Here is a 13,302-nt window from a genome sequence, read left to right on the forward strand (position 1 = left end):
TTGACTCTTAAAGTAAATATGTGTTTATGTGCATATGAATAATATCTTGTATATTTGATCTACTAGAGATGAATATGTGAGTAACTTTTTTGAGAGAAAGTTCACATTAAGCCTTTTCATAAAATACCATGTGTTGTGTTATTTGAGAATGATTTGTTATTCATGCTATTTCTTGATGAAATATTGCAAATTGGCCTGATGTGTGAAATGATAGGAAAACATTTTGTATTGCATGCATATTAGCTAGTGAGTTAGCTAACTTTTGGAAAAATAATAATCCTTGGAAAATAAACATATATATTTGTATGCAATGAAGTATTTTTTGTGTTAGAACTCTTCAAAAAGAAGTGAAAATAAAAACATGTCCTTGTATATATTATGGAATTATATCCTTGAAATTCGTAAACATATGTTTTATTGTGTTAATATTCTTTTGAAAGATTCTTTAGAGAAACATATACACTTTCATGCATGGAAAAATATAGTTTTGGTATTGGATTTCTAGCGAAATGGAAGGTGCAATCACATAATATTGATTGTATTAGCCTTATTTTGGAAGAATAATATGCATTTGCACCACTAAAGAGCCTAAATATGGTATTAGTTTTCTTTTGGGAGAAGATTATGTATATTTATTGGGCTAGATATTTTGTTAAGAAGAAAGTGTTTTTATTCATGCATGAAAGAATAAATGTTATGTGTTTGATCTCTTGGAAAATAAATGTGTTTATATTTCCATGCAATATTTAGTTAGTGTACTTTGGAAATAAATATATGTTTCACATGCAACAAGAATAAGCTATATGTTTTCTCATGGATAGATACATTGTTAAATTGCTGAACATGGTTGATAGAGTTTATAAATTCAATTTATGAAAAAAGAGGTGGTAATGGTGAAATTCAACAGTCAATGTTAAATACACATGGAAGGTTAAAGATGAAATCGACCAAGTAACCACATACAATTGTAAATTTAGCTATATAAAATGGTTACAAAGGTACGAGATCGAAGACGATTATCATGAACAAATTCTACATGTATTGCTCGCTAAGTTGTATTCATCTTGGTATATGAAGTCATGAACTTTCGTGATGTGAAAAAGCATGAATTTCGGATGAGCCAAAAACATTGATGTTTGGTTTTATTTTTTTCATTAAGTGATAAGTGTTCTGTGAGATACTTTGGTGTACTGATTATACTTATTGTCATTTCCAAATAAGTTGATTTAATTCCTTCCTCTTAGTCACGTCCAAAGACGTTGATGCAATTCCTTGCTTCTAATAATGAGAGATTTCATAATACATATTATTTGGAACCACAAAATCAAATTATTATAGAATCTCACTCTCCCATATCCGATGTAACACATATATAAAATGAAACACATCATTAGTATGGATTAGAATGGAGAGATAATTTATAAAAAAGACCCTTGCCTAAGTTTAAAAAAAGGCACAATTGTTAACGAGAATTTGATAAAATAATGACAGAAAAACTTACTAATAGAAGAATCTTAAATCATTCCATTGTTGTGACAGAATCCCAAAATTTACCAAAATCATTCCATTGTTTTCACTGGATCCTAGCGTTGGCGGTTAACCGCTCAGTGTAAAGCAGAAATTTAATTGCATAGTCCCAAGCAGAAGTTAACCGACTGCTCCACTACTCAAGCCCTAGCCATAAATGCTAGTGTTTCCAATGCTAGAAACCTTAATGTTCTCCAGCCAAATCTAAAATCATGCTCCAAGAACCTGAATGTGTGAAAGAGAAATTGAATTTGAAACAGATTAATGAATTTAGGGCTTCGATAAAGGGGCATGAATGGGTTTTCAATTTTTTTGGATTTTTTTATGCCACCAATGGATGAGAATGCTAATATGAGTGTGTTTTGGATGTCCAGGAACCACACTACTAACCATTATGCCAGGACGAGTAGAGGTGAATGAGAATAGGTGTTTCATAATTCTCATTAACTGTTAATCATGGTAAGCATTTATAAAAATATTGTATAGTAAAAAATACAATTTATTAAAAAATTACCATCTTAAATACATAGATGCAACAAGACATTATGGTGGATGAATAAAGAAAATATTTTCTTTTATCAAGGATACTAACAAAGGTGGAACCCTGGGTAGTTACTCTACTACACACTACAGTGAAGAGTTTGAATGAAGTACCATGGGAAATGAGGAATGTGCATGAACTTCTAGGCATTTGATAAATGGCCAAACATTTCATAACCATATGCACCTTTTCCAAAGTCCGGTTACCAAGATATGTACCTTTTACAAGGTATTTTCTCAATGTAGGTGAATCTAATTTTCATTAATATAAATTATAATTAGCTAATTTTTAATTTAAACATTTCTTAAGCATAATATTTAGATATACAAGGAAGTTATTGTTTGAAAATCCCTCAATCCATCTATAGGAAATTACGAGAATATGCCAGCATCTTTCAATTCCAATCATATCATTGGAATCTATAATTAAGAAAAGGATTTATGTGCGAATTTGCAATAGAGGGTCTATCATTATTTATGTTTCTTATAATTAATAATTAAATAAAGAATAAATTTTGAAAATTATGAGAATGTTGTTATATAATAATAGATAAAGTTGTAATTTTTAAAACATAAATAATTAACTTTTATATTTTAAATTTAGTTTCGAAAACTTCTCTTTAATTAAATTTATACAGGTTCAATAATTCAAAATTACATTTTCATATAATTATTTACCAAAATTTAAATAAAATTAATAAAAAATGTTAACACACAATCAAAGCTAGAAATTTTATGGTAGATTGATTTTTAATACACATTAAACGATAAAATGACAATTTGAAAAATACGAATCTAATTACACCTTATTTTGAAATTCCAATAAATTGTCATTACAAATGTGCGACCTTATATAGTACATATGTATACAAAATATGCAAAGCTCACAAACACTCCATTGTCGTGGTGTAAAAAATTTAAATACAATACCGAATACTAGCTTAACTACTATTTTAAAAATTTAAATACAATACCGAATACTAGCTTAACTACTATTTTAAATCACCCATTTAAGCTATGACTAATAACTCATGGGAATTATTCCCAATGCCATGGCTAGAAAAACACTTTTGGAGGTCTAGAATTGTTTTCAATTATCTATAATAACATAAACACAAATTATTGTTTAGTTTATATATATTAACTTTAATGGCTATATTAACGTCTATTCCCTTATTGAGTTTGGAACGTTGAATATAATTCCTATGATTGAATATGGTTGAAAATGATGCTTTGATTTTGTTCCAAGAGAAATGACTAAGGTTGGTCAAATTGCTGGTTTGTGCAGGAATTTCCCAGATCTACTGCATACGAAGGCAATCGACTTAGCTGGAGAGTGGATGAGTATTTCACTTGTGACATACTGGAAATTTTTCCCTTATTGGAATTATCTAAATAAAAAAATGTATTGCAAAAGAATAATAAAATACACACAATGTTGCAGGTTCTCCCTCGAGTTGGTGTTTCCTAGGTATATCTTGTGTTATATGTGTTGTCACGTTTGTCTTATGATTTATCTTCCATTATGTATGTTTGAAAATTCAATGTGTTTGTGATTTAACTTTCCATAATATCAGTGGTTTATATCTCTTGGTTTTTCCTCTAGAAAATTACAAATTAGTTCACCGATTCTTAAGGAAATCTAACATGGTATGTGAGCTTAGTTTTTGATTGAGGAATAGGAACATATTTTATCTTAAAGAGAAAATTATGCAATTCAAGGGAAGCAAGTTATCATATCCATTTAGTTGTTAGAGTTTTGAGTAATGTGGATTGAATCTACTAGAGTGTAATGCAAGAGCACCCGACTGAAAAGGCTGCAGATGGGAAATGTTTTTTATTTTGCTGGAAAGAAAGAAAAACATTTTGAGTTTTTGTTCTATTTTGTTTTATTTAAATTAAGGATGACTTAGCCATTGTTCTTTAAAAATTATGCAAGCAAGTCAAGATAGGATTAGTTAAGAGCATGTTTAAAGAAACTGTTAGATAACTGAGGAACAATGCCTCAACTGTAAAGAAACTGCTAGAAATGCATTGAAAAAGAGAAACCAGAGCCTGATTGAGGGGCTGCCATCCAGAGAGAAGAGAGGACTCAGGATTTGTAATTTACAATTTTTTGAATATCTATAAAAGAAAATGACTCTAGAGCCTGTCATGAAGGAAGCAAGAAAATTTTTATTTTTCTTGTGCATAATTGTTTCAGACATTGTATTGAGAGAAAAATATTGAAATAACTCATTAATAAGCCGAGAGACATCGACAAGAATCTTGTGACTGAAGGCATCTTAGACCAGGAACTAGACAAAGGCAAAGCCAACATAGACAATACATTTTTTTTTCTTTCCGCAAAAAAAAAAAGTCAAGTACTTTTATATTCAACATTCAAGAAAAGTTGTGCATTCATTTCATTTCCAATTTAACAGTTCATGGTACAAATTATACAACCCAAAAATCATGGAGGGTTCTGAAACCCATGAAAACCGAAAACTACAATTCAAAGGCTCAGACTAGTCAAACAACAAGTCCATGAAAACCATTGAAAACTACACAAATACTAGTCAAACAACGAAGGCATCAAAACCCCTGAAACTACACAAATACATGGAGGAAGCGAAACACCAAGGGTTATACCCAACTGAAGATAGAGCAAGCAAAAGTAAGTTACAGCCATGAAAAGACCCTACCCAGATTTTCCCTAAGCCTACGAAGACTCCCAAGGACGAGGCCATGGAGTAGTGCTCCCCTGGAATGACCTGCAGACCATCACAAAATAGGGCAACAGTTAAGTAGGGCCACAAGAGAACAATACAGTGAAAATATTAACTAAGCAGGGAATGAGGATTTACCTGGAGAAGGTTGGATTCGGTGATAGAGGACAAGAGCCAAGACTTGCAACAAGGGTTTCTCCCAACAGAAACACCATGAGAGAGTTTTTGTCTGCTCAGCAAGGAGCTAGAGGGTTAGAGACTTAAAAATGAAAGGAGGAAATGAAAACGGAAAAAGAAAATTACCTGGGAACGAGTTCACTGAGATCTCTAGTGCAATAGCAAAGCAAGAACCGGTGTTACATAGAGCCAAATCATCACCAGACCCAACATCAAGAAAACAATCATTGCAAACATAGTAGAAACAAAGTATGAGTCGGGTGATCAAGATGAATTGACTTGCACGTGGCAAATCGACCTGAAAACCTCCAAGAACCACCGAAGTAAACCACCACAGGGAGCAAAAGAAGGGACAGTGCCAACAAACCACCACCTGAGACTAGTAACGCACAACACTAACAAACCACCATATGGGACAAGAAAGTCAAAACGCATACCAATCGTCACAAGAACCAAGTGAAGGCACAACACACCCATAGAGCCGATCCAGTCCATAGCAATGCAAGATTGAATTCCAAATACCTTCGGTAGGTGTGATAGACCGTGTTTTCAAACCCAAGGCCAGTACGAAGGGCAGGCCGAAAAACATAAATCACATTAAAACCTCACACCAAAACCCTGCCACTGTTTAATTCGAAAAATGATAAGAGTTAAACAGTCGCTGCTACGTGTTCCTCCTCAGGATCGCCACCAATTTTTGGTATCAAAGCAGTTTGTTCCTTCCTCTTAGTAACGATGGAGGTAGGAAGAAGGGGTTAAGGTAGAGCCATCAGAAGAGTAGCAGATGAAGGGTTACGAGAAGAAATTATGACTTTAACTACATGTTTGGCAGCAGTGGAAGCAGGAAGGTGTAGAGACCCGGAAGGTGGGGATGACAGTGAGGAGGAAAACACAGCCATGATGGATGGGTCAAATGAAGAAGGACTAGAGATTAAACTATTGAGGTCAGTTTTGTTGGCTAGTAGCAAGCCAAGACCAGAGCTCTCTAATTATGATGGTAGTTTGTCCACAGAGGCATTGTTAGACTTGATAAGTGAGCTAGATAAATATTTTGAATATGAAGAAATCAACGAAGGCAAGAGGATCAGGTATGTTGTAACCAAGTTGAAGGGACATGCAGCACTATGGTGGGACAGTGTACAAGCAGAAAGGATGAGTTTGAACAAACCATTGATTAAAAAATGGGATAGGATGATTGCTAAAATGAAGAGCAAATTTATGCCTAAAGATTATCAAATTGCCCTTTATAGACAAGTACAAAACCTGAGGCAAATAATGATGAACGTAAACGAATATACTGAAGAATTTTATAAAGTAAACATGAGAGCTGGTTATGTTGAAGATACCCCTGAGAAAACAAAGAGGTTTGTAAATGGTCTACGAATGCAGATCCTAGACGAAATTAGTATTCTTTCCCCTAAGACCATAGAGGAAGCCTATCAAAGTTCTTTGAAGGTGGAGGAAAATATTGCAAGGAAACAAAATGCCAGAAGTGGACATGGTTGTGGCAGAGGTAGGGGACAGTCCTTTGGCACAGGTAGAACTGCCAACAGCAATAAAGAAGGCAGTAGTTCGAAGACTTCGGGACAGGCTGAAAAGGAAGGTAACACCAGAGGAGGAAGGTTATACCAGCGAGGTAGAGCTAATGGTAGAGGCAGAGGAAATTCCTATCAGTGTTTCAAGTGTCACAAGTGGGGACATAGGTCCTTTGAATGTCCTGAAAATGAACAAACTGGATAGAGGGGAGCATATGTCGCTCAAAACGATGAAGCGGAGGCACCACTACAAGAGGTGGAAAATATGCCTGAAACTGGGGAAGCCTTGGTGTTGAACAAGGTATTATTGAAACCAACAAAGGAAGTAGCTGATCAAACACAGAGGAAAGCATTGTTCCAAATTGTGTGCAAGCCGCATGGGAATTACTGCAAATTAATCATAGACAGTACTGATAATCTGGTAGCTACTGAAATGGTGGGGAAATTGGGTTTGAAGAAGTTGAAGCACCCAACTCCATATAGGGTGTCTTGGTTGCAGAAAGGTCAACTGCTGGTCGATGAGCAGTGCGAGGTAGAGTTTCATATTGGAAAGTACAAGGACAAGGTGACTTCCGATATCATGCCTATGGATGTGTGCCATATTCTGTTGGGCAGACCATGGCAGTATGATAGGAAGGTCATCAATGATGGGGAAGCAAACTGTTATAAGTTTGTTAAGGATGGAACAAAGCACATGCTAGTGCCCATGAAAGAAGAGTATGCCGCCGAAACCAACGGAACAAAAGCATTACTGTTAGGTGGAAAAGAGTTTCTATGATAGATGGAGGATGATGAGGTAAAATATGCAGTTGTGCAAAGGCCAAAAGCAGTATTGATCCATACTGAAGTCACTGACTTACCTAAAGAGGTACAGGACATGTTGTAGGAATTTAGTGATATTGTGGTAAACGATCTACTGGACAAATTACCACCAAAGCAGAGCATTAGCCATCATATTGATTTTACTCCACGAGCTAGTTTGCCAAAAAAAGCTGCTTACTGGATGAGTCTGAAGGACAATGAAGAAATCAGGGAGCAGGTGCAGGAGTTGTTGGATAAAGGACTAATTCGGGAAAGTTTAAGCCCTTGTGCAGTTCCGACTGTTTTAGCTCCCAAGAAAGGAGGTGAGTGGCAGATGTGCACTTATTCCTAGCCAATTAACAAGATCACTATCAGGTATAGGTTTCCTTTACCTCGGATGGACGATATAATGGATTGTTTGAGTGGAGCAACGTACTTTTCAAAGATAGACCTCAAAAGCGTCTACCTCCAAATCAAGATTTGAGAAGGTGACGAATAGAAGACAACTTTCAAGACTAATGAAGGCTTATATGAATGACTAGTTAGGCCATTTGGATTGAACAATGCCCCCATCACGTTCCGTTTGATGAATGAGATTCTGAAGAAATTCATTGGTAAATTTGTGATTGTATATCTGGATGATATACTTATATTCAACAAGACAAAGGAAGAGCATTTTCGAAATGTAAAGTATGTATTGGAAAAATTGCAGCAAAATAGATTACTAATAAATTTGAAGAAATGTCTTTTTTCAAGAAAGAATTAATAATTAGATCCCGATGCAATGTAAGGAAATGCAGACAATGACTTTTACCCGGTTACAATACTCAAATTGCTGAGCAGATTAGATTACATGAATGAATGGTATGGAATTAGTCCGGTATATATATAGCCAGAGTTGAACATTAAACACGCTATACCGTGTGGAAACAGCGTTCACGCGTGCGCGGTTTCCAAATGGCCGGTGCACCTGCATGGTCTCTCCTTATCCAATAGAGAAGACCGACGAGGTAGGTGTGTTTGATCGGAGGTGCGCTAATTTGACACCGTTAACCGAATGGGAGGAAGGTGTGTTTGATCGGAGGTGCGCTAATTTGACATCGTTAACCGAATGGACAACGCGTTCGTGCAATTTCCAGAGTTCCTGCGCGACCACATACCTTGTGCTTATCAGAAAGTGAATGATGACGATGACGGTGACATTGTGAAGTAACGAATATTAAAAGATATATCATTTAATTTTTTATAATATATTTAAATTATATATATTATTTAAAATAAAATTTCCCGAACATAAAAAAATTATATATATTTATAAATTATAATTATTTATTTTTTCAAACATAAATTTATTAAACATATTAAGATTTATATGTTTATAAATTGCAATTATGTGTATTGAAATCTAAATATATGTGAATAGTGTTTTTTAGCAGGTTTTTTTTCCATATTTAAGTGTATATTGATTTTTGAAAAGGCAAAATAAGAAATAAAATTTAAGAAAAAAGAAGCTGCAATAGTGAAATTCAACAACCCTTGTTAAATCTAGAAGTAAGATTCAACATTAATTATTACATATCAAGAATATTGTCAATCAATTCAACAACCCATGTTAAATACATAAGCAAGCTTCAACATTAGTTATTTCTTATCAAGAATATAGTCAATCAAGTAACCCCATACGAGTATCAACTAAGTTATTAGTTATGGAATATGATTACAAAGGCAAGGGCTCCAATTCTTCATTTATTGCTAGAAACATGGTACGCATCTTGATATTTGTAGTCTTGAGCTCTAGTGATGGCAAAATACAAGCTTCTTGGATGAGTGGTGAAGGTTTATTTTTTTTGATTAAGTGATAAGTGGTTAGTTAGTTTATTGGAGTACTAATTATACTTATTGTCTTATCCAAATAAGTTGATGTAATTCCTTGCTTCTAGTCATGTCCAGGTTGATGTAATTCCCTATTTCCTATTGTGGCTGATTTGCAAGCCAATTATATTTCACAACTTATTTTATGCGCGACTTCAAAAATCAAATTATTCTAAAAGCTGAGGCTCTTAAGCTAACACATTATTTAAAATGAAACAAATCCATGGGATGGATTAGAATGGAGAAACAATTTCTAGAAAATCATCCTTTCCTAAGTTAAAAAAATGGCACAATTGTTAAAAAAAGAAAATTAAGAATGACACAAAACCTTACCAAGAATAGCATAATTTTGAAAAAAAATTAATTAAGAATGACACAAAACCTTACCAATAGCACAATCTAAAATCATTCAATTGTTGTTACGAAATCCAGAAATTTACGAGAATCATTTCATTGTTGTTACCATAATCATTCCATTGGTATCATTGGATCTTACGGAAAGTTCCACCACTCTCAGTCCCAAGCAAAAGCTCTTCCCAAACCCTCGACATAAATGCTAAAGTTACCAAGGCTAAAAACCCTAATATTCTCTCCCCAAATCTTACTCCAAGAAGCCAAACATCTAAAGGAAGAATTGAAGTTGAAATAGATTAGTGAACTAAGGACTTTTATGATGGGGTATAAATCGCGCATCAGATTTTTTGGATTTTTTTATTCCAAGAGTGGAGGAGAATGAGAATGAGAGGGCATTTCAGTAGTCCACATTCCTAACGGCTAAGCCACTTGTCATGGGAAAGTGGAGAATGTGAATGAACATCTAGACATTTGATAAAAAGACAAATATTTTATAATGGCATTTGTAAAATCAAGTTTGGAAAATATGTATTTTTATAAAATATTTTTTTTAATATAGTGGAATGTAATTTTCATCCATATACATGTATAGTCAATTATAAAAGACACAATCAATTTTTAATTATAAATGCATTTAGATTTTAAAAAAAAAAAAAAACCGACCATTTTTCCCAAGTCGAAAGATATTAAGACGTATCTTTCATTCCCAATGGTATAATTAGGTTGACTAGTATGTTAAATCAGTCCTTTAAGGCATGAAAATTTTGGACGTATGGAAATGATTGATTTCGGAATTTTGGAGGTATGGAATTGGAATGAGGTGTTGGTGGACTAAGAATCACCATACAAATAGTAATAAAAATAACAGCATCCCAATACTATTAAGTATTTACGTAAAATGCTTATTAGGATCATAAAGAGATACAATGAACGAATGAAGCTGAAGCCAGTGTCAACATGACGGATACTTTCTCAGGGAAAGAATGAAAACTGTTTTAAAGCATAGGTACGGGGCGCAGGTGGCTAGAAATGGTGATCTTTTACTTCCTTTTTGGCTGCCTTCTTTTTGTGATGCTCGTGGAAGGCATAGCCCCCAGCTCCCACTGCAGCTGTTGCTGCAATCTCCTCCTCAATCTTGTGCCTGTGCGCGTTCTCTGGATCTTTCTTTGCTTTATGTTTCTCGTACTGCATACCCAATGAGAGAATTAGTAATCCTATAATTGTATAGGTAAACTCTATAAACCTGATTTAGTTTATCAACTTACTAAAAATTACAGAATAAGAGATATATATGTATAGTACCAGTGCAAACGTTCCAGCAGCGACTGCTCCCAGTTCACCTAAATGCTCCATTCGCTTATGGTGCTTCTCCTCCTTCATCGCTTTCTCGTACGGCGTCGCCTCCGAGTCGGCGTTCTGGTTCTTGTGATGGTGGAAGTGATGGTGTTTATTCTCAGACATCCTTTCCGAAATTGATTTCAATTACAACGGTTTGAAAGGAAATTCGAAAACCACTTATATACCCTTCCAATAATCAAAACAGATTTGAATAAGTAGATCCCGATGCAATGTAAGGAAATGCAGACAATGACTTTCACCCGCCTACAATACTCAAATTGCTGAGCAGATTAGATTTACATGAATGAATGGTAGGGAATTAGTCCGATATATATAGCCAGGGTTGAATATTAAACACGCTATACCGTGTGGAAACAGCGTTCACGCATGCGCGGTTTCCAAATGGCCTTCTCTCCTTATTCAATAGAGAAGACCGACGAGCAAGGTGTGTTTAGTCGGAGGTGCGCTAATTTGACATCGTTAACCGAATGGACAACGCGTTCGTGCAGTTTCCAGAGTGGCTGCGGCGATCACATAGCCTGTGCTTATCAAAAAAGTGAATGATGACGAGGACGGTGACATTGTGAAGTAACGAATATTAATAATTAATAAATTTAAATCACGCTTATAACAGGTCTACGCTTATAACAGGTCTACGCGGCGTGTCACATTGATTTTATTCACGTCATGCATAACCGCGAGTTAACTGAATCAGAATCAGAATAACTGGTCCATGGTACACAGAATAAAGCTTTCTAGGTAAACATGGTTTAACATAGATCGATAAAGTGCAACATAGTGATTGAACCCATGGGAAAGTAAACACATGTTATTTAGCAGCGTAATCATGCTCTAGAAATGCGCATGGACAAATAAAGTATGCACATTCCAATATACAAGTAGTTTCCTTGAAAAGGTGTTTAAGAAATTTATGTTACACGTTTTAATTAAAAAAAATTGTTTATATTTGAAATAGTAAAAGATAACGTATAAATTATGGTAATAAAGTTGAATTTATATATAATTTTTTAGTACGATATTTAGTTAAATTTATATATAATTTTTTTGGTAGGATATTTAATCTTTATGGGTTTTTTTAAAGAGTTTTTTCATAAAAGGGATAGACAAGTTAAATTTTATATAATTCCTTGTAGTAAGATATTTAATCTCTAATAATAATATGAGTTTTTTAAAAGAGTTTTTTCATTAGAGGGATAAGTTTTGGGAATGGGGGATTTTAACTATGGTAAAAGGAGGAAAATTTGGAAATTGAACTTGAGTCATTAGTAGAGTCTTGAGTTATTTCATAGGATTTTTAAAAGCGATATTCATATTTTAAGTGAAATATTATTGCTCATATAATTGCATACTGGTGATTGCTCTCAAGGCCTTCAAAATTACTATGGGAAGAACATAAAGTCTTTTGGTCCTGGATGAAGTTTCAAAAGACAATGAGTAAGAAATAAAATTGCAAAACACAAAACATGCCTTATGTAAAAGGTCGTTATGGGATATGAGTTCCAATGTCAGCTTCTTTGCTCTCATGATGTGCTTCAAAGGATGATCAATGGATAAGCTAAGCTAATTATCTCCTAATTTGATATACTTTTATTAACAAGCTAATGTAATTATCTCTTAAATTGATATTCTTTATTTAACACACAATGTGTAAGCCCATTAACAATAGATTTAATCACTTAAAGTTATTTTTGTGTGATAGCATCACAACACAAATTCTATGCTCATATTCCGCCCTCATACCTCCTCGTTCATTCTCACTCGTTAGCACTGGCCACTTTATCAAAGCTGAGCATTTTACTAACCCTACTCATCTCTCCCTCTGTCACTCATGACAACGTAATCGATTGTCCCTATGTATATGACATAGTGTACCAGAAAACACTTGTCGTCTGGTTGGTGGTCGTTTACGGTGAAGAATTTTGAGGAAACCGTCCTCTTCACTTCGTATAGGAGGTGCAATTCTCTATGAATGTTTTTTATTCAATATTTTGTTCTCACGATTGCTCTAAGAATACTTTTTTTTTCATTTTTTCTATGCTTTTTCCCTCTCTCGATTTATCTATTAACATTGAAAACCGTAATATATGGACTTAACATTGCTAGAAAGATCCAAAATTCGGTAAGGAATCCATTACCCTCTTCATCTTGCTTTTACCCTTTACATTATTCGACAAATTTAAAAGCATTTTTGATTTTATCATTGATGAACAATGTAGAGAGTTGGAGCACTCGGGCCTCTATTTAAGAAATTCAAATATATACATTTAAAAAACCATGTCACACCATTCTTCTCATCCATATTCAGTGTCACTTCACTATGGAGATTCTTAATATATAAATAGGCTTTGTCAAAATACGATGGCTTATGATTAGGACATACTTAATAAACTATGTGGCGTTTGTTCATATGGTTTTTTTCTAATTAATTA

The 13,302-nt window shown here is 34.3% G+C and overlaps 1 protein-coding gene across 1 annotated transcript; it reads right to left on the minus strand.

Moving 5' to 3' along the window:
* Positions 1 to 10,537: 10,537 nt before the first annotated feature.
* Positions 10,538 to 11,124, minus strand: LOC149201443 (uncharacterized). Its single transcript, XM_089401276.1, has 2 exons — positions 10,817 to 11,124; positions 10,538 to 10,699 (listed from the first exon to the last, which is right to left on the minus strand). The coding sequence occupies exons 1-2, from the start codon at positions 10,973 to 10,975 to the stop codon at positions 10,538 to 10,540; spliced, it is 321 nt and encodes a 106-aa protein (XP_089257402.1). The 5' UTR covers positions 10,976 to 11,124.
* Between the last annotated feature and the right edge of the window lie 2,178 nt (positions 11,125 to 13,302).

Source organism: Pinus tabuliformis, chromosome 2_1 (genome assembly GCF_031772625.1).
Source record: "Pinus tabuliformis cultivar Carrire ecotype Pingquan chromosome 2_1, CPIR1, whole genome shotgun sequence".
NCBI lineage: Eukaryota > Viridiplantae > Streptophyta > Pinopsida > Pinales > Pinaceae > Pinus > Pinus tabuliformis.

What these genes read in the sequence shown, in the direction of transcription:
- LOC149201443 (XM_089401276.1), bottom strand. Translation starts at nt 10,975, where the DNA reads ATGTCTGAGAATAAACACCATCACTTCCACCATCACAAGAACCAGAAC. An exon ending in CTGCTGGAACGTTTGCACTG is followed by an intron (nt 10,700 to 10,816) that starts GTACTATACATA and finishes TTGGGTATGCAG; the next exon opens with TACGAGAAACATAAAGCAAA.